Source organism: Anguilla anguilla, chromosome 16, assembly GCF_013347855.1.
Source record: "Anguilla anguilla isolate fAngAng1 chromosome 16, fAngAng1.pri, whole genome shotgun sequence".
NCBI lineage: Eukaryota > Metazoa > Chordata > Actinopteri > Anguilliformes > Anguillidae > Anguilla > Anguilla anguilla.
Window position 1 is genome coordinate 16,248,342 of NC_049216.1, and position 22,091 is coordinate 16,270,432.

At 46.8% G+C, this 22,091-nt stretch overlaps 1 protein-coding gene across 3 annotated transcripts in view; it reads left to right on the forward strand.

Moving 5' to 3' along the window:
- LOC118215298 (talin-2-like) overlaps positions 1-22,091 on the forward strand; it is a 127,246-nt gene that overhangs the window by 52,902 nt on the left and 52,253 nt on the right. For all 3 annotated transcript variants that reach the window (XR_004762803.1, XM_035395941.1, XM_035395942.1), the window contains exons 3-15: positions 5,204-5,356; positions 6,938-7,035; positions 7,554-7,683; positions 8,372-8,524; positions 10,342-10,484; positions 12,502-12,629; positions 13,130-13,193; positions 14,364-14,468; positions 15,950-16,105; positions 18,435-18,536; positions 19,008-19,084; positions 20,811-20,991; positions 21,595-21,708. Coding sequence is in view for 2 of the 3 variants with exons in the window: in XM_035395941.1 (XP_035251832.1) it covers positions 5,221-5,356; positions 6,938-7,035; positions 7,554-7,683; positions 8,372-8,524; positions 10,342-10,484; positions 12,502-12,629; positions 13,130-13,193; positions 14,364-14,468; positions 15,950-16,105; positions 18,435-18,536; positions 19,008-19,084; positions 20,811-20,991; positions 21,595-21,708 (1,587 nt within the window). In the remaining variant the exon portion in view is untranslated. The remainder of the gene's footprint in view (positions 1-5,203; positions 5,357-6,937; positions 7,036-7,553; positions 7,684-8,371; positions 8,525-10,341; positions 10,485-12,501; positions 12,630-13,129; positions 13,194-14,363; positions 14,469-15,949; positions 16,106-18,434; positions 18,537-19,007; positions 19,085-20,810; positions 20,992-21,594; positions 21,709-22,091) is intronic.

The following is a 22,091-nucleotide window of genomic DNA, read 5'->3' on the forward strand; positions in this document are numbered from 1 at the left end:
TGTGGCATTCGGACTGAGAGGGGGTCTGTGATGGAGTGCTTCAGGATTAGAGCCTCCTCACGCTACGCCTCCGTGCCGACAGTCAGCACCTCCTGCTGCTGCTGGTCGCCTCTCTGGGAGCTGCTTGTGCGCCCCTGCTCCTCCGGGGAGCGCTTTATTCCACGAAGGGCGAAACTGGATTTGGAAAGGTTATAGCTGTTGTTATGAAAGGATAATATGAGCATAGGCTGTACATTTAACATATTTGCTGTAAATGGTCTGAATTTGGGTTCTGTGTCTGGCCCAGGCCCACGTAATTAGCGTTAGCGTGCAGGAAGTGGCCGACGTCCGTGTACCACTTCAGTGGCCCCCCCACCGCGGGCAGCGTTTGCATTTCACAGCGAGTAGCTCAGTGTTCCCTTAACGATTCTGAAAAGCAGTGTTTCAAGGTGTGTGTGTCTGTGTGTGTGTGTGTTCGTTCTGTAGGAATGGCCTTTGAACACTCTGCTTGTAGACTCAGAGCATGGCTTTGGTCTACACTGTGCTCTTAGAAGTATTGCAGAAATTTACCAGCACTGAATTCCTTGTAGATTGTTAAACATCTATTCTCTTCAGTCGGGGAAGTGTGAAAGACCTCGGCTCATAACCCAGATGTGCCAGGTTGAAGTCCTGCAGTTGTGCTAGGTCTTACAGTTTTAATGGCCCAAGACCACAGAACAAAGAGACTGTTGCCTGTAAATGGTATAAATGACATGATGCACTTGTTCATTTTTCCTTAACAAGATATCTCAGAAAAAGAAACCGCTGACAGGTTTTTGCTTTTCTTTACTGTTCGAAGACATCTTTCAGACAGTGTCTAAAACATCCCTCTGGTTGTGCTACTTGGCTCCCTGTAAACGGAGTTTGATCTCTGCCTGAAGTAGGCTGAGCCTCCAAGATGAATAAAGTTCTCTGTGATCTGCGTCACTGCTGTCTGGGGCTCAGGATCAGCTGTGTTTCGTATTGTACGGTTGGCTGGCCCTGTCGACCATGGTGCACATTTTTAGAGCTGGTGAGGAATCTGGTGGCTTTGAAGCATGCTGGCCCCCCGGTGCACATGGACGGGGTTCCCACGGGTCCATGACGACTGGAAAGTTCATGTTCAAATGCATTGTTCTGTTGGTTTTGAACATGGAAGATTCAAGGGATGTAAATTTCTTCAATTGTTTGAATTTTTTGTACGAATGTGCTTGATTTTCTGTTGGTCTATCCATTTTACAAAAACTCCCCCGGTATTTGCCATAGACACACAGTCACATGACCTGTATAATGAAAATCAAAACCGATGTGAATGCAGGGACTCAAGAGTTCTGCTTTCAAAGCATCTAACATCCTGTAAATACTAAACTAGTGACTATGTGAGGGAATAATTTAAATTTGAAAAGCTTAACCTTCTAAGCCCATCATACTGTAAATCCTTGCATAGGCAGTACAGTCTGCAGGACACAGCATAGACAAAGAGTCTCTTTGAAACCTGACGTCCCCCTGGATCCCAGACCACTCTCTGTGCTGCTGGGGAAGGCCATAAAACAAAACCACTCCTACCTTTCATCTGACAGAGCCATCCTGATTAAGCACTTAAATTTGTGTGTGTGTGTGTGTGTGCGTGTGTGTATATACGTGTGTGTGTATGTGCATGCATGCATGCATGCGTGTAGGTTTGTGTGTATGTATGTGTGTGTGTGTGTTTGTGTGTGTGTGAGTGCGTATGTGCATGTGTGTATGCTACATGCACCCCTAGATTGCAGTGACCAAAGGCTGTTAGCACAGAAGAGTCTGTTAGCAGCGCATGTAATGTGTGAAAGCCACTGAGAGCCTGGCTGTGCTGAGCGCATAGGCACATCTGGGCCTGACAGGGCCTGACAGGGCCCAGCAGGGCACAGCGGGCACAGCGGGCACCGGCCCTCCTGATGGCTGTGGGACGTACAGGAGCACGCACCAGTCGTTACCGCCGAGCGGAGACTGGCCTCGGCTAGCCGGGGGACGGCCGATTCCGCAGGGGCGCGCTTCCCCAGCCCCTCAGCAGGGGGCGCCGCCCTTCTGTTTTCAGCTTTGTGTTAATCGCTCGGAGGGTCGTGGCGAAGGTAACGCTCGTTCTGTGCATTTGTTCCGCCGTCCAGCTTTCAGAGCGGCTGATCTTGCCGTGGTCGAGTGGCGCATGGGTTGGACGTCAGCTTGAGTGGCGTACGGGTTGGAGGTCAGCTTGAGTGGCGTACGGGTTGGAGGTCAGCTTGAGTGGCGTACGGGTTGCACGTCTTCGCCTGGTTCGTCTGCGCAAAATGAAGAGACATGTGATTCGGTTTATTCTCCCCGCCATTTTTTTTTTCCTTTTTAGATTTCTTAGGCTGGAGATTATTGTATCGATCCCCTGGAGTGCTTGCGTTGGCAGTCGATATGAAGAGTCTACCCTTTTCTTCTTCTGTCTGTCCTGTTCAGAAACGGAGCGCTGAGAAGAACCGCTCCATCGATACCTTCGATGGAACATTAAAGGCAACAGAACTACTCATAAAATCTCTCATTTATAATGGATGCCGAATATCAAGTGCTGATGGTGCTTCTCTGTTTATCCTCTGCTGCCCTTTGCAGGCATGAGACCTGGGAGGGCCTGCTACAATGTGTGCTCTCGTGAAGCTTTGTCATTAAAATCACGTGCAAATGGGATGCATTTGCAAATTCATTTCGGAGTTATACTTCTTGGTAGCCTAAGTGAGGTCATCACTAATAGTCCTGTACAAGCTCCTGATTCTGTCACCATCCCTTAGAATACCTGACTCCTCCCCCTATTTGAAGTGACAGAGATCCAGCCAATCATTCATTTGTATATGTAACATGGCTGGCGGTTGCAGCCTGATGTCTGCATGGTGTGCTTCAAGCCCACAGTGGTTGCTGTGCTGCCCACAGTTTTCAGAGGTGGGGCTCACAATAATGACATCATTTACATGGGCCAGGCCAGTGGGTAAGGCTCCCTGGCCTTCAGCTTGGCTCTGCATCAGCAACCTACTTACCTTCATTTTCCCACCTGCTTCTCAATTTGCATACTTGTTTCGGCCAATTTGCAAATAATTGTCAATTTAAAAAACCGACATGAAAATACATCAGGCCAATTCTTTTCTTCCTTGTATTGGCAGGAACATAAATGGGCTTTATTAATTTGCGAATGAAGGTGCAAATTCATAGGTTAAGAACCACTGGTGTAGAGCCTTCCTGTTAACAGCGTTTTGACTAGCTTTGTGTCCATGTTTTATGCACATTTTGCTCTAAGAAACTGATTCTGGATCAGAATTCACATTCTCATCAAAATTGTTTGGGTTTGGATTGTGGTTGTGATTGCTGATCCTAGGGCAACGTAAATTTTTTGTGATGATGAAGACACTGCTCAGTTGCTTCATTGATGGTCTGGTAATATAGCCCTCTCTATAGTTAATAGGGGACTTAACATTTAGGGAACATCAGTGAGCTTGGATTTTGAATGGTAAGCATAGGTCAGTTTAGGAGCCCTTTGTCAGGTTCGAAATCCCAGGTGAAGCATTTGCTGTTAGACCATGTTAACGGGAGGCCATGTGTTCAAATACTGAAACAGAATACTGATCTCCTTTACATTATGGGCAGTCACTGAGTGGTGATGGCACTATTGTATTGATGTGGCACAATGTGAGGCTGTCTAATATGCTGCTTCGGTAATGATCTTCTAATTGGTAGGACTCTGTTATGTTATGCCCTGCTCTGACAGCTCCTCTGTCTAATGTAATCTAAACTGTGGCTTTGTAATTGCCCGTATCCCCGTGTTAAGTTATGCTAAATTATTCTCTGATTTGCGTAATAATGGCGGACGCGGTTACACTGTCATGCGCGCCCTCTCTCGCCGGAGAGCCGCCCGTGGGACCGCAAATCATCTATTACAGATTGTGTTTGCTGTAAGCTCACGGGCTACAGCCGGGGAATTAATGCGTCCCCTTGTAGCTGCCTCGACCTTCTGTCACGGGCCGAGCTCGGTCGCCGCCGGCGATGAAGACGTGCGCGCTCAGCCCGCCCGTTACCGTCGGCTCGCTGACGGTGCCTTCGTCGTCTCCCGGGAAAGGGAACCGGGAGAACGCGCTTCGGCGAAGAGCATACGTCTTGACCACGCGGTTCAGAACAGGACACTTCTGAAGGATCTGCCATTTCGATTGATTCACAAAGAAGGCATTGGTGGTATGGAATGTTGGGACACTAGCAGCTTGGTGCTACTGTAGGGGAGCATTCAGTGTGAATGAAAAAGCCTGGCTGGTCTCTTTTTATTTGCTGCTGGCGGTAGGGTAAATGCATGTGAACCATAACAGGGTAGGGTTGCAGTCAAAAAAGAGTGCAACTCAGAATCACCAGCGCACTACCAATAGGTCACAGTGAATGGCCCTGCTGTTGACCAAATGAATACCTGGCTTCCGACCCATTTTGAAAAATGATCTTTGCCTCTTTGCTTGAATGCACATGCACCTTGTGCCCCAGTAACCCTCACGTGCTGGAAATCGCATTAGATGATAAACAGCCCAGTGACTGGCCTAACCGGAAAACCAACATTACAGTACGGGCAGCATCCTGGGCTGCTGGCTGGTTACCGTAAATGGTCGCAGGGGCTTTGGATTTTCCCCTGTAGAGGTTACCCCTCTGGCATCGGCCTTCTGCAGAGAGTGTCCCAGCTAATGCTTCTCGTCTGCTGACAGACGGAAGATCATTTTTCCACCGTCTTCATCTTTAAAGGCCTATACCTGCGGTCTTCAAAGGTGGCGATTGTTTAGATTCTTTATGCTTTGTAGACATTGGCTTACTGCATTTCACTTCTTTCAAGCTGCAACAGATGATGCTCGACGCCAATTCTTAGAAGCGTGGAACAGCATGGAATTCATTTCCAGATCTCATTGCGTTTATTCACGGTTCAGAGCATATTAAAACATTTGGAGATCTGTCTGCTGGTGCTTTTGAAGAAGGGGGTAGCCTGTCTCAATACACTTGAAAGAGAAACCCTTTCAAAGCAAGCCCTGCTCCTAAAAAGAAATGTGTGTAATATATTTAAATGGTTGCAAGAGAGCAATTGAGATAAATGCAGCGTCTTACGCCACACGCTCTCTGTTTTTCGCCCTGGTCTCCAGTGTTGTTCAGGTGCGGTAGAAGACTGATGGCTCTCTGCTCTCTTTCCCTCTCCCCGCAGGTGTAGACGTCAGTGAGATGGTGGCCCTGTCGCTGAAGATATGCGTGCGCCAGTGCAACGTGGTGAAGACCATGCAGTTCGAACCCTCGACTGCGGTCTACGACGCCTGCCGGATCATCAGAGAGAGGGTACCAGAGGCACAGACTGGACAGGGTGAGTGAGTGAGTGAGTGAGTGTGCAAGTGAGTGTGCGAGTGTGCGAATGTGTGAGTGAGTGAATGTGCAAGTTTTCAAGTGTGCGAGTGAGTGTACTAGTGTGTGAGTGTGTGAGTGAGTGAGCGATTAGGGAGACAGTTAAACCAAAAGAAAAGGACAACATGAGCTTGGGAGGGAGGGAAGAGATGGAGAGCAAAGATGAGTGAGGGAGATGGGGAGAAAGAGCAAGGGAAACCCAGAGGAAGAACGGGAAATATAATAGAAATATAATAGAGTCAGAGCAGGTAAAAAGAGGGATTGAGACTGGTGGAGGGAGAGGGAGATGGAAAATAACACTGAAAAAATGAAAGTGTGAGGGGGACAGAGAAAAAAAGAAAGAGATACCCCTCCCCCCACGATTTCAAAACCTGAAACTGGGGTTAGTTAGAAAGATGGGCCCTCATTATTTAATTTTTTTGCTTCAGTGAGGCGCAGACCACAGCGTTTGAAATCCATTTTCGCAGAGACGAAGGGCAGCTGTTATTTGTTACGAGCTGATTGCCTTTCCCCCTTCATCCTCAGCAGTCACACGCCTCAGAATCTTTATACTCTGAAGTATATTTGCATTTTATTTTTATATGACCACATTGAAGACTCGGGCGTGCTGGCTGAATAGACGCTGGTCTGTGCACGGTTCCGCACCAGGCTGTCCCTTCATTGCTGTCAGTCAGTTTCTTATCTCCTTGACTCTTTTCTCTCAAATCCCCTGCCTTTAAGTCCACGGCGAGGGGAGAAATGTACTGGGTTCCCGAGGCCCAGCGGTGGCTGGAGCTCTGTCACAGAGCGCGTGCGAGCTGCTGAATAATGCTCACGCCGGCGGGGCAGAGAACAGATCTGCATCGCGCTCGCCTCCACGCTCCTCTCTGACCGAAGTCTCCAGAATGCACTGAAGTCAAAGACCTGACACTCCCTGTTTTGTTAAACTCTTCCGCTTTCGGATGCGTTGTTTTCTCCATGCAGAGGTTGTCATTCAGACCGTTGTGGGTCCTCTGCGGGTTTCACCGTTACTTGTCCCACATTAGATCAGACTTTAACCCATCGCACGCATCAGATTTACGACTGTAGTTTGTAGAAAGGAAGCGATGGCTGTTTCACTGGACAGACAGGAAGTGGACATGATGAATGGATGTTAGGATACAAAAGGTCTCTTCTCTTGCAGGAATGAATGGCATGTCTTGTATTTGAAAGATTCATTTTCCTTCTTTTTTCTGTGAATGAATAAGTGTATCTGTTAATAATGGCATGCTGTATTCATGCATTTATGATAGAAAGAATAAGATGTTACTGTAAGAATAAAAATGATGTTGTGACCGACTTGAGACCAAGTTGTGCAAGAAGGAGTGTGTGGCTGTTTACATTATTGATGCCACTGACAATTCTGGAAGACTCTTTTGGAACTTTTTATCGGTAAGATTAATGTGAGACTTCTGTTTATAGTCTGTTGCTTAGCACGGTCACCATTTGTGTTTGTGTTCCTGAGTTGGTTACCTCATAAGATAAAGTAAATTAAAAAACAAAAAAACATTTCATCCTGCTGCAGCCTCTGACTATGGCCTCTTCCTTTCGGATGACGACCCCAGGAAAGGAATCTGGTTGGAGTCGGGAAGAACCCTGGATTACTACATGCTCCGGAACGGGGTAAAGAAATCACAGTCCGGTTCCGTGACCACCCGCACGACCGTGGGCCCTCCTCTCTGGCTGTAGCCATGGCGATGACACGGATCCCTTTGGGCCGAATGCTCGTCATATTAGCACGTCCCATAATTCCTTGCTTTCCTGTCATTGAAAGTCAGCCTGATGTGATGACTGATGCCACTCGCAGGTCAGGTCCAGGCAGGCTGCGTGCTCCGTAGTGATGTTCAGAAGGAATGTTTCCAGTGGGCAGAAATGTTAGCGCATAATGCTAAGTTACCCACAATGCCATGTGCACAAAGAGACTGACATGTAGCAAATGACGAGAGAGGTCTAATGAGGCATTGATGCTGGAAATTAGCTCTTTGGGCGTACTTCAGTGTGTTTGTACTTCCTGTAAGCGAGCATGTGTGTGTGTGGGCGTGCATGTGCATGTATGTTTGTCTATGCATGTCATACGCAATCAAAGTTAACCGCTCCTTTACCCCTCCTCCCTCCCTCCCCCCCCCACCCTCTTCTCTCAGGACATTCTCGAGTACAAGAAGAAGCAGAGACCGCAGCGCATCAGAATGCTGGACGGCGCCATTAAGACCATCATGGTGGACGACTCCAAAACCGTGGGCGAGCTGCTGGTCACCATATGCAGTAGAATAGGTGCGTGTGAACCCCCCACCCCTGTGGTCAGGATTCACTGTCAATTTCTGCTTAAAAAAACACAACGGCTCTAAATAAATCCGCCATTTTCCTCAGCTCTGAATTATTCATGCTTCTCCTTTTAAGTCTTGTTTAATGATTTTTTTCAGGGACTGAGCAGTCGAAACTGTTCATCCTGAGTCGATGTTTAAATCACAGTGTGTCTCCCCCCTCCCCGAAAAACAACAAAGGGTTTTTAAAAGCTAATAATGATCGAAAACGGTATAAAATAGACGATCTTAAGCGGTAAAAATGGGAGGTTTTTCTGCGCTGAGGGCTCATGCGGCGCGAATCCTCGAGCGGCTGCCATTTCCCGCTGTCGCCACGGTGATGCGGGAGCGATACATCTCAATTACGGCGGACGGAAGCCCGAGTGAAACTGAGCGAGGGCGCAGGACGGGTACCTGGCAGATCTCCGCGCAGGCGGGCGGACGGGCCGACGCAGGGCTTCCAGACTCCTGCCCGCTCTCTCTCCCCTTCAGTTGAATTCCAGTTTCCTCTTGTTGGCTCCTGGGAGCTGGAGGGATGGGGCTACGCGGCCCTGACGGCTGTTCTGAGATCAGCTCTTCCTCCCTCACCATTCAGGGACTGATAAGGCACAGAGCCAACTGTTCTGAGGTCAGCTCTCATCCTCCCCCTTCCCATTCAGGAATCACCAACTATGAGGAGTACTCGCTGATCCAGGAGCAGGTGGAGGACAGGCGGGAGGAAGGCTCGGGGACATTGAGGAAGGACAGGTCCCTGCTGAGAGACGAGAGGAAGATGGAGAAGCTGAAGGCCAAGCTGCACACGGATGACGATCGTGAGTTCCCGTCTGCCTCGCCCTGTGCTCCACGGTATTATCCTGCTGTTACACCTCCGTGCCACTAGAGGGCATGAAAAAGTGGTACGCTGTAACATCTGTGGCTGCAGTATGGTATAAAATAGTGGCATCAGGGCTGTGAGGAAATAACTGCATAGTAACGGGCACCCAGGCCCCCTCTCCAGCAAAGGATATCACAACCCCTCTTTGAGTCAAAGTAAGGGGGGGGGGGTGGACAAATCACAGTTGTCTCGGTGGTTGGTCATCTAGGGAGTGAGTTTTCGATCGTCTCAGTAGTATTCATCTGTAAGGCCTTGAACCCTCAGAGCCCTCACCTCGAGGCCATCTCTCCTGCCTTGAAACCCCTTTGATAGATAAACCAAAAAAAAAATGTAATTTAATTTTTCACCCCTGGAGCACGAAGCAGAAGTAATAGTCATAGGCCCTTTGACAGCGTGAAATATTTACTGGTCGCACCCCGGAGGCGACGTCCAAGGTGAGCCGTCCGTTTGTTTTTCCGGCCTGACCTGGAGACGCATTGTTTCCTGTTGTGTAAGCGCGCAGATGTTTGTCAGAAGCTCGCTGATCTCCGTTGCCATGGATTTTAAGGGAAGGTTGATTGGCCGGAGAGGACCTCTGGTGAGAGGGAACTTTCGCTTCTTGCTTTCCCTCAGTGGAGCTGTGAAGCAGTGCTGCCACCAACTGACCCCGACATCGGCATCAGTTTTGCCACAGTATCACAATGAACGGGAGTGTGGCAGCGAAGCGTTTAGAATCAGAAGTTGACCAGACGACGCCATTTGAATCAGTTGACCTCAAATATTACACACCTTGGAAATTGTCCAGCCGGATTTTTGTTCTTATACACGTGTTTTTTCATCAGCTGGTTTGCATGTCACATATGTAAAACAGCATTGTCTGCTTATCTGCTTCTGAAAGTTCTTGCAAAGCGCGATTTGGTGTTCAGTGGGCTTTTAGGAGGTCGTGGCACGTAACCTGCCCCCCTGAGTTTATTCGCGCGTCAATTTAATAAAGAGCCAAAACTCATTTCCCTAATGATTTGGGCGGGGGCGGCCCCCCCCCTTTGTCAGCCGCTTGTGTTCTCCACCAGGGTTAATTATGTAAGGACACACGACAGGAAATTTTAATTAGTTGAGTCAAGAGGAGTTCATGAGTATCAAACTGATTCCCAGTGGTGTAATGCTGTTAACCTTATTATCTACAGCCTAGGGACTAAGGGGAGCAATAACCTTCAAAGCATTATCGCTAAACGGATTCATTTCGACTCCTTTATCTGCATAAATTTTGTATCAACTGCCAATACTTAAAAACTATTCACCATATGCGGCAAAAAAAAGGATGAAGGCACAAAAATATTTCAGGTGCCGTAAATGATGTTTTCACACGGACTGAATTTGTACCATTTGTTTGTCAGCTTTCCCGTTGGTAGCTTTGAGTGCATGGTTTGAGGTTGCAGGCCGTAATTCGGAGGCATGGCAGTCGAATGAGTGAGCATTTCAGAGGTGTTGTACAGCCCTGGTCGAGAGGTCCAAACTTCTGCGTGTGAAGGGGACACGTTTTTCCCTGCAGAGAAGCAGGTTTCCTCTGGGCCTGTAGAAATGGCCACTGTGGACTCCTTCCTGTGGGGGTAGCCCACCTTTGATCGGAATGTGTGTGCTGTCTCAGTTCTTTCTCTCAAATTCAATTCAATATATGTAATTTTTCTCCCTCTACTTTTCTCTGTCTCCCTCTATTTTTCTTTCTCCCTCTAATATTCTCTTTCTCTGCTTATCTCTCTCTCCGTCTCTGTCTCTCAGTGAACTGGCTGGATCACAGTCGGACATTTCGGGAGCAGGGCGTGGAGGAGAGCGAGACGCTGCTGCTCAGGCGTAAGTTCTTCTACTCGGATCAGAACGTGGACTCCAGGGACCCCGTACAGCTCAACCTTCTGTATGTGCAGGTCAGCAGGTTCCCTTCATACAGCTCGCTATATTCACCTTTACACACAGCACATCACCTGGACCTCTAATATTTACCTTTATACACAACACAGCAACCGAACCTCTAATATTTACCATTATACACAACACAGCACCTGAACCTCTAATATTTACCATTATACACAACACAGCAACCGAACCTCTAATATTTACCATTATACACAACACAGCACCTGAACCTCTAATATTTACCATTATACACAACACAGCACCTGAACCTCTAATATTTGCCATTATACACAACACAGCACCTGCACCTGTAATATTTACCTTTATACACAACACTGCACATGAAGCTCTTATATTTACCATTAAACAGCAACACAGTACCTGAACCTATGTGATATTTTCTTTTATATGTGCAAGACAGCTAGCCTTTCTTACCCGTTTTATGGACCTGCACGGGAAGAGTTGTGCAAATGCACCATTGTTCTCTTAAAGGACTTGTGCTGTCTATGAAGAAGTACTTGAGTAATCAGGACTCTGGGCATTGTGTCTGCAGCATAATGAAAATGGAGAACGGGTGCATGTTTAGTGGCGAGGAGCGATTAATCACACCTGACGCAGCGTGCGGCTGTGTGGGGGTCTGAGTCTCTGGATGAGTGTGAGGTTTGGGCGCTGAGAGATCTGTCTTTAAGCTGCCATAACCCCGCCCACTGCCGCTCCCTCATTGGCCGCTGCGCCCTGAAGTCAGAGCTTTCACCTCATTTGGCTCCGCGTTTTCCTGCTCTGCTGATCTCGCTTTATCACTGTGGTCATTAGAGTAGGGCTAAGAGTGCCAGCAGAGCTGTGTGTGTGTGTGTGTGTGTGTGTGTGTGGTGTGCGTGTGTTTGTGTGTGTGTGTGTGCGTGTGTGTGTGTGTGTGTGTGTGTGCGTGTGTGTGTGTGTGTGTGTGTGTGTGCGTGTATGTGTGCATACGTGCGTGCGTGTGTGTGTGTGTGTGTGTCTGTGCGCGTGTGTGTGTGTGCTGTGAGTGTGTGTGTGTCTGTGCGCGTGTGTGTGTGTGCTGTGAGTGTAAGTGGATTTGATGTGTTTTTGTGAGCTGCTGAGAGAGAGGCTCTATTAGAATAACATGGGCGCGTATAATTAATGTGCCTTACATCACTCAGGAGAAGCAGGCCAACCCGGGGACTTCATCAGCTTCATCTTCATCATCATTACTTCCAGTACCTTTCCCAATATTATTGTCAATATCACAGAACAAAATGATGGCCTGTTGCATAGCTCTGTTATTGATTTGTGTGTGTGTGTGTGTGTGTGCTGAGGGCGGTTGATGTTGCCCTGACACTTATGTGCGTTTGTTTAATTTTCTGACCTGTCTGATGCACGCAGTAGAAGCACGGGATTATTTATGGAGCGGTTTGCGCAGGTCTCCAGCGTTGCTACAGGTGTCTTGCCTGGAAGCACGGTCTCTTCATCTCCACCGCAGAGGACAGCCCTGTCAGATGTGCTGTCTAATTGCGCGGAGATTAATATCTCCCCCTGGGAAAGGCCAACTGTCTCTAAGTGCAGGAGAAGGGATGACATCATGTCCAAATGCGCGAAACGCTCTCCATCAGGGGGCCCTCCAAGAGTCATTAGCAGCCTGTCTTCCCCTCTAATACCCCCCCTCTCCCCCCTCGCCCCTCCTGCCTCCTGCCTCCTGCCTCCTCCTCCTCCCCATCCAAGGACACATGCTGTTTCAATTCAGAGCCTGCGCTCTCTTTTTAGAGCCTAGCCAAGGTGAGCGAGCCCGCGTTCTATTTAAAGTTACCTCATCGCCAAAAGCCCAGCGCTGCGTTAACGCTTTAGTGCCGCGCAGGTGTGGAATCAAGCGCTGCGCAGGTGTGGAATTAACCCTGTAGGCGGCGCTGTTATAATGCGTCACCAAGGTACATGCAAAAGAAATGCATATTATCCCGTTTCCTCATTGTATTGTGTGGCAGGAGTTTGCATTGTATATGCTTCGAAATCATCGAAGCCCCCCCTCTCCCTCAGGCGCGGGACGACATCCTGAACGGATCCCACCCCGTGTCTTTCGACAAGGCCGGCGAGTTTGGCGGGATCCAGGCCCAGATCCAGTTCGGACCGCACGTGGAGCACAAACACAAGCCGGGCTTCCTGGAGTAAGTGGGTCTTCGTTGTACCAGAGCGGCTGCCCGGGCACATGACATCCTGGCTGAGCCTCAAATGGTCCACTAGTTCCCTGTACTGTTGACTAACAAGGGTGTCAGCCATTTTCTGGAAATCGGCTGACACCCCCATTAGTCCAGTATACAGGGAACTAGTGGACCATTTGAGACTCAGCCCCTGTGTTTTGCAGTAACAGAAGCGAAAGGAAATTCCTGGCTACGAGATGGAACAAATTGCTCAGCAGCTAGAAAAATATATTCAACAGTTAGAATGTGGTTCCAAGCCTGAGATTCATCATGTGAAATGTCAGTTACAGAGCAGAATTATTTATCCGTAAATGTTTGGTTGAATTATTTAAAATTCCAGAAATGATTACCACTGTCAGTTGAGAGTGATTTTTTTTTCTTCCCAATAACATAAAATTGAATGTGTTTTTGCTTTGCGAATGCGAATGCATAATGTTTCATTGCATAATGTTGCTTTGTTTTTCCAGCCTGAAGGAATTTCTGCCCAAAGAGTACATTAAACAGAGGGGGTCTGAAAAAAAGATCTTTCAGGTACAGCTTATCTCGTATATTTTTAGACCGCGGAGTTAAGTTCGAGTTCAAGTATTGTCGAGCCTCCCCCTGCTTGTGACTCATTGGTGGATGTGTGTTTTTGCGTACAGTAGAGTGCATTGTTTTAGCGCTCTGACGATCCCTGTCCCTTCGAGCTTCATGTTTTATCCTCGACCGCAGGACAGGGTTCCCACGGGTTCGTGAAACACTTGAAATGTCTTTACTTGAATATGGAAAGTTCAAGGTTGTGTAAGCGCTTTGGGTTTTGCTCAGTGCTTGAATGTGCTTTCTGTTGAGTGCATTTTATAAAACCCCTTCATTCTTTGGAGCTACTCATATCTACAGTTCAAGATGGTGTGAATTCGGTGACATTGGGGATGAGTTTATAAAAGCAGGCAGAATAAAATGGTTATTCTGGGATAGAATTTTCCATTAAAAACTGTTTTACCCTTTTAGAGAAATGGTAAGTCAGTTGTAGGGTCATTCACTTGAATAAGGTCTTTGAAAATTATGAAAAGGTTCCTTGGGGTTTATTGAATCTTGCATTAGAAGTGCACAGTGTTTGGAGAAAATCAGGTAACCTGATACTAATTACAAATTCCATGACAATATCTATTTAGTATCTTAATCTGTTGGAGTACTCAAAACATGCTATGTAATCTGATTACTTTTGATTTACTTAAAATTTAATTAGCTAAGTAAATGTTAGAATTATTTAATTATTTTTTTTAGCAATATACATTAGTTTGTGTTTCTATCAAGACTTTGGTTTCATACATTTTCTTTAAATGTGCAGATACAAACATACACCCACTTCCTGCTCATCCTCTTGTATGTACATGTGGTTTGTGTAGTTGCGTGTGTGTGTGTGAGATTGATGTCTGTGGTGTTAGTGTGTGTGTATGCATTGTGCTTTTGTGTGTTTGCATGTGTTTGTACAGGTTGTTTGTGTATGTGTGTACATGTGTGCGTGCATTGCATTGTAAAGCAATCCAAAATGTTATCTTCAGAAAAATCACTGCAATCAGATTGTGCACATTTTACAAAATCTCATGTGCTGATTGCAGGTACTTCGTTTTTTGTAATCTGATTGCGTAATGCAGATTACATGTAATCCATTGCTACCCCTGAGCGGGCCGGACTCGGAGTGTGTGTTTCTGTGATCTGCAGGAACACAAGAGCTGCGGGGAGATGAGCGAGATCGAGGCCAAAGTGAAGTATGTGAAGCTGGCGAGGTCCCTGCGCACGTACGGCGTGTCTTTCTTCCTGGTGAAGGTAAGCGGTGAGCCGCCGGAGAAGGGCCGAGGGAGGCGCGGCAGAATGTACGCCTCAGCGCCCGGGCGATCAGCGAGCGCGCGCGGCGTCGTGAAGAAAGGACGCGGTTCGGCTTTCCACCGCAAGCCAGAATTGATGAGACGTTTTAGTGCCGCGTGTCGCTGCACCTTCTGCTGCTGCAACAAGTGGACACGCTAACGGATTAGCCGCTCAGCGCCGTTCCTTTATTCGTTTATTTTTGTCATTTGATGTGGACCCACTGTATATCAAATTTCCTAATGGCCTCCATAAACAGCCCGCAGATATTACAATTTCTGCTTCTTTTAGGATGGGTCTGGAGACACGGCAAAGAAAGCTTCTCAAAAGAGCTTAAACTCCACCTGAGCGGTGAATTTAAGACCGCCAGATGTCCCAGATGTCTTCTTCTGGCGTGTGCGGCAGGGCTGAGAAACGTGCATACCTGAGTCCTTAGATTTAGGTCTTTTTTTTCCCCCTGACCACATTATCTATTATCTCGCTGATTAAAACGCCGATGAAGTGTTTAATTAATTACAGCCGAGCGTGCAGCAGTTCATATCCCAATTGCTTCTCCTCGGCTGGTTCACCCGGTGAGGAAATGAACTTGATTCATGACGGTGAACTTGATGAATGGAGATTTCATCGGAAGGCTCTGAGTAATGAATCGGACATGTTTCAGGCCCCGCGTGATGAGCTTTGTGCGGCAAGCGCGCTGTTATTTTCCTTCTCTGCTGTTTAAACCCTGGGCCATTTAACGGTTTGCTGAAGTCACTTCAGAACGTTATAAAAAGCGTGTAAGGCAGGCCCTTGTATTTAATGCCTGCTGAAAACAGTGATTGATGGCGAGCCGAGCGTATTAAAGATAAATTTGATGGAAAGAGCTGGTCTCATTAGCCTGGCATTTATGCTTGAACAGTAACGAGCGCTGCTCAAATATTTATTCTTTGCTCAGATGAGAAGCCACTCTTTCGCCGAAACACTGATAATCACAGACAGCTTGGTGGACCAAGAGATTAGAAGTTTGTTTTGTTGTTTTCTGATCCCAGTGGATGGGAGGGGGTGTCTTTTATCTAAATCTGGAATATGAAATACTTCTATTTTTAAAGTATTTTTAACCGGGCACCCCCCTCCCCTCCCCCCCACCAATGTCCGTACCCCACCTTGCATCTCACCACCTCACCACTCTCTGAGGTCTCCCTTGAGATAGCCAACTGTTAGGATGAGGGAGTTAGGGGCTTTGCATGGGAGGAATGCTGCAGACATGTTAAGTGAGTCTTGGTATCTAAGATGCAGAGATACATCCGCTGAAGTGCGTTTTGCTTTTCTGCTGTGATTGATAGATTATTTTGTGGCTGTAAGAAAAAAAACAACCAGGCTTTTAAGAGCAGGTTTTTCCCATATTAAAAATGAGCAGTTTCCTCATGAATCACATAAATGTGTTATGCTGCATTTTTTTTTTTCAGGAAAAAATGAAAAGCAAGAATAAGCTCGTCCCGCGGTTGCTGGGCATTACCAAAGAGTCCGTCATGCGCGTGGAGGAGAAGACCAAAGACGTGGTCCAGGAGTGGCCGCTCACCACCGTGAAGAGATGGGCCGCCTCCCCCAAGAGCTTCACCCTGGTAGGGTCCGCCTACACACCTCCGCCCTCCTCGCCCACCCATCCGAACATACAGCAGAAGCAGGCACGGACTGAATCTCTGTCCGGTGGCTGCACCCCCCATTCTCAGTACAGGGACATTCCCTGCCATTTAGTCAGGGAGTCCACACTATAGGCTGCAGTAGAGAGCACAGGAGAGCTGGCAGAAGTCGCGGGAGAAACGCATCGCTCGCTGGTTGTTTTACTTCCTTACTCTGTTATTTTATGGTAATTTCAGCAAATGGCCTGACTCTACATAAATACCAGAGTAACGAGGAACACCTGAGTTGTAAATTATTTTGTGCCATGTTTTTACTTTGTTAGCTACTCCTCTCATCTCCTGTGAGTTTTCTTTGAGCCCTCTTTATTGATAGAGTGCTCATTAGCGGTGTCTCACAACGCCAGTGTGATTCTTTATGCAGTCATTGTTAGCTAACGAGCATAAGGAAATCTTGCCAATAAGAGCAGTAGCTTCATTCCGAATTATGTATTCGGCCTTTTTTTCAATGAACCCGGCTTTGAAGTTCAGATTTTGGTATTTTTTTGCACTCTGTAGCCTCTTTTATATTTTATCTGAACTTCTCTGTGAAGTCTGTCTTTTGAAGAACACAAAAGTTGTAACGGAAATGTAATATATATTTTTTTTCCTCCCAAAACTAATGAGTAGAGAGGGTGCCATCTTGTTATCTTCTAAAAAAAAAATATTTATCCCTACATTTAACAAACCAGCAAACACAGGGATCATTTTTCAGAGCTCTATGTCTGGTCTGTGTCTTGCCTATAGCATACAGTTCTTTCCAGTACAGAACTCCTGCTAATCCTATCTTGGCTGTATGTACTGAGGGTTTGAGAAGCCTTGCGTAGTTTGGCTCTCATCTCCAGTCATGCAGTGACGCCTCGGCCTCTCTGTCTGCACAGCAAGACCAGAGACCCCGCTGCCTCTCCTCGCCGAGCTAAAGACCAAGGTGTCCGGCTCGGGCAGCCAATCACACTCCTGCACACGCTCAGTGGGCCTCCGTCTCTCTCTTTGGCACCACCGCGGGTCTCGGCTGCACCGGCAGAGCGCTCGCGGCCGTGGAGAGAGAGAGAGAGAGAGAGCGTAATGGGTCTTGATCTTTGGTGTGTGAGTGGGGCTATTTAGCAATTCCCCCGGCACCCGCTCGTTCACAGACGACCCTCTTAGCCGACGCCCAGCGTGGTGACTACAAAGGCCTGGCTCTCTCGATGAGCCTGACGTATCAGGTCCTTTCAGTGTCTTTCCTTTTTTTGAGTTTCACAAGGCCTGACATTCAGCAGTGTAGGTCTTCTGCAGCCCAATCAACTCTCTGACTGAAGGCTCATGAACAGATGTTGCGCTTCTGAAACTTTCAAAGCCAACTCAAGCCACAAATTATCGTCTCATGAGCAATTCAGTTATCTGCATGGATACTAGTTTTAGAAAATAAAAACCTGAATGGTGTAATTTAAAAAGTGTAATGTCAGGGCTTGAGAATGGAGAGAGAGTTTTTTAAACAAACAGCACAGCCAGAATGTGCATTGGGTACTGGGAAGTCACATGGCACTGCAAAGCACTGTGGGTTCTTATGGCACATCCACAAGAACAATTATACACAATCACTGCTTTCTCATTAAACAGCAGTTACATCATGACATTTATGCTGATACGCTCCTGACATACACACACATAGCTAGTTTGTCTTCAGGATCGTTGTTAGGCTCTCTATTTTCTACACATTTTAAGCTAGGGTAATAACAGCTGTTATATCCTGTGCTGTCCATATGTATTTTTGCTGTTTTGGCTCTGTACTCCAGCACATATGAAGTACATGAACTAATGATGCAACAACACACAACTGGCCAAAAAACAGTAGGAAACCAATTGTGCATTTACTTTTTGCTCCCTAACATGTGGGAACTATGTATAAAAAGGGCTGTAATTCCAACACAGATTACCCAATATGGATGTAAATGCCCTCATAATTAAGCTCATATTCATTGTTTCATTTCAAACCCAATGTGCTGGAGTACAGAGCCGAAACACAAAATAGTGTACTTACGCACTGCACTGTATTTGTTATTTTTCAGTCTTTCGCTTTTTCTCCATGTGCCACTTGTTCTGTAGCCGTGCCCTTGGTCTTAACTGATGTTATGATACATGCTATATTTACTTAGCCCTGACAGCCTGGTAATTTAAGTCACTCTGGAGAACAGTCTGTCAAATAAATAAGCGACAAAAAGCAATGATTTGTGAAACTCACCCTTTGATCGAGTGTGTGATGCAAACTTCCCCTAATTGACCCTGCTTTACGTAGGATTTCGGGGAGTACCAGGAGAGCTACTATTCTGTCCAAACCACCGAAGGGGAGCAGATCTCCCAGCTCATTGCGGGGTACATCGACATAATCCTGAAGAAGGTGAGAGGGACAGTTCTGTGGAGGGCTGGAGTGCCCGTGTCCTGGTCGGTGCGTAGGGAGGAGAGGGAAAGTGTGATTGAATGATAAAATGTAGTAACTCTCAGAAGAGTGTTTCTGATTGTTTGGCTCGGCCATGCAGTAAATGATTCTGTTTATAATTACAACATCAGAAATGAGTGAAGTCATCAAAATGCAATGAGAGCCATTTCCATTGTCTTGTGCTTAAGTGTCTTGGTGCATCTCTGGCTCTCTCTCTCTCTCTCTTTCTCTCTCTCTCTCTTTTGCCTCTCTCACTGTCTCTTCTTATTTGTCTATCTCTCACACAAACGCTCACTCTCCACACACACACTTTGTGTCTGTCTATTTTTTTCTGACTATCTATTTATCTATCTGTGTGTCGGTCTGTCTATCTATCTATCTATCTATCTAAATCATTCTCTCTCTTTCTCTCTCTCTCTCTTTTTTCTGCAGAAGCAAAGCAAGGATCGTTTTGGCTTAGAGGGCGATGAAGAATCTACAATGCTGGAAGAATCAGTCTCGCCCAAAAAGTACGGGGTGTTTGTATTGTATGCTAATGTTCATCATAGGGTGCAGAGCAGTAGGCAATGCAGACAGTGTAAATGGGTATTTGCATTACAGTCTAATATTCTCTCTAATGTCTCTGTGGAGACAGTGCCTTCTGTCACAAATTGGAACTGGCACAATTGAGAGCAAGTGCATGTACAGTAAATATGCATCTGAGGACTGGTTTTGCATATCATAATACTTGTGTGTGTGTTTGTGTGTGTGTGTGTGTGTGTGTGTGTGTGTGTGTGTGTGCTCGTCTGCACTTGGAGGGTAGGGAATGTGGAAATAGCGAAGGCACATCTCGAGAAGAAAAAAAAGAGGACATCCTTAACTCGATTGGTGTTTTTTCTTTTTTCACCCTTCTCTACTTGCAGCGATCATGATATAATGAAAACGGTTTGTGTGCAGGGTGAAACCATTCTCTTCATATTGGTTCTCCCGAGCAAAATGTAATTTTTTCCATCTCTGCTAAAATATGCAGCTCGAGGACAGAAACAGAGACATTATTACATCTTGAAAAATATCCAGGTCATTAAAAATCTTATGATCTAAGAAACACCCCCCCCCACCCACCCCCCATCCGTCCCCCCACCCTCCCTTTTTCTTCTGCTTCAGTGGTCATTACCTCTCATTGAATCAAATAGGAGCCAGACCATAATACTACAGGACTGCATTTCACCCCAGTAGTGCATAGCAACAAGTTGCTAGTTGGTATATATAAACCCTCTGATAAATATTGAGTATCACAGCTGTGCTGTTTATACAGTAATTATCTCTTTGTCTTTGCTCAAAGACACGAGACAGAAGCGAAAGCGCTGCCTCGTGTTTGGCAGCTTTAATTATCAATCGGATGCTGAAAAGGCTCTTGTTTTGGACTCTCCTGAAGTGGCGCGCTCATTGCCTGCTGTAATTTCGAGGGCAGCGGAGCGGCGGACACGGAATAGGAAGGAGGCGCCGCGACACGATTTCACAGCGGCCTGTAATCAAACAATCATCACAACAATGCAATCATCAGAAAATAAAACGGCTCTGTGCGGAGAACGGGTTGTTTAGTCCGTCGAGGCACACCGTTTTTCCGTCTGTCTGGAGTTCGTTAAGTGCTGTGTGAAGCCTGGTTTTGAACGGAGAAGAAGGGTCTGCTTCAAGTACGTGGCAAGCTAACCCATGAATTACCTTAATTTATTTTCACAACTGTGTGGGGGAAAAAAAAATTTGTGATATTAGTGTGATATTCACCCCACTGATTTCCACTTGTGTTCCTTGTTCTGCTATCATAAATCATCTGAAATACATTCTGCACCCCACTATAAAATCTCATGACTCTATTAATCCCTTATGAAATCACACCACTCTACTAATCCCTTATAAAATCATACCACTCTACTAATCCCTTATAAAATCATACCACTCTACAAATCCCTTATAAAATCACACCACTCCATTAATCCCTTATAATATCAAATGACTCTATTAATCCCTTATAATATCACACCACTCTATTAATCCCTTATAATATCACATGACTCTATATCCCTGTTTCTGTGAATATTATCCCCAGTTGTGTGATTATAACCCGTGGCTGTGCTAGTACCACCCCTGGCTGAGTTATTATTGCCCCAGGGTGTGTGATTATTGCCTCAGGGTGTGTGGTTACCGTCTGTCTGTGTGCAGGGCACGTATGTATTTCTCTCCTCCTTTTTCCGGCAGGTCCACCATCTTGCAGCAGCAGTTTAACCGGGTGGGGCGGGTGGAGCACGGCTTGGTGGCGCTGCCCGCCGTCATGCGCTCGGGTTCGGTCGGCCCCGAGTCCTTCAACACGGGCACCATGCCCACCGCCCAGCAGCAGGTCACCACGGGCCAGATGCACAGAGGACACATGGCACCGCTGGTGAGCGAGTCTCCTCGCCCCCCTCACCCCCACAGCAGGACGTCCTGGCAGCAGAGACAGCACTGCCCCCCCCCTGTGACTCAAACTGTAGGCCCTTTAAAGGACTTTTATATCTGAAATAACACCCCAGTCAACATGTTTGGTTGAATCATGTGCTGGTTTATTTTCAACTGCTTACTGAGCTTGACACTGTGCAGAAAAACCTGTATTCATTTCAAGGCCCAGTCTGATACACATGTTTAATGATAATTGTTATGGTAAAGCATGGGTTTTGGCTTTTCACAGGGGCCATTTCAGATAGAAGCCCTTCGTCATTAGCACCATTAGTAACACGGTGCTTACCTCTCAAAATGGCTTCCTGTCACGCTGGTGCCAAGCTGTTGTGTTTGTAACGTACCTGTCGGCTGTGCATTGCTCTTTCTTCGGGAGGTTTTTCATTCCGGAATGACTGTCTCTGAGACGCTGTGCCCTTGGGATGAACCTCTTTCTCTGCTCCCCGTCCCTCCCCATCTCTCCCTGTCTCCCTACATCACCCCTCCCCTTCCTCCCATTCTTATTCTCCCTGTCTTTCCCCCCCTCCTTTGCGCTCTCTCGCTCTCTCAGAGTTCAGCTCAGCAGGCTCTGATGGGCACCATTAACACCAGCATGCAGGCCGTCCAGCAAGCACAGACCGACCTGGGGGAGCTGGACACCCTCCCCCCTCTGGGACAGGACATGGTGAGCACGCCTCCCTCCCAGCAGGCCTGCACCACCCCCACCCCCCCCCACCCCCCCCCCCCCCGGGCTTGTGTAGTCTGATATCTAACCTTCCTCCATCCATCCTGGAGTCCATATGCAGCTTTTATTGTGGTCTTCATTTACGTTCATGTTTTCATTATGTTCAAGTTCCTGGATGGACTGAATGTGGTAAGAACAGGTATGTTAAGGCATGTTCTTCAAAGATATCTTTTTTTATCTGTAAAAAACTGACAGACCCTGTTTAAGATCATTGATCATTGTCTGAGCACAAATATAACCAATCCATGTTTTAATTCATTTAAGTTTTGTGCGTGAGAATATATATTGTATATTTATACATCTATGTATGTAGGTGTTTGCAT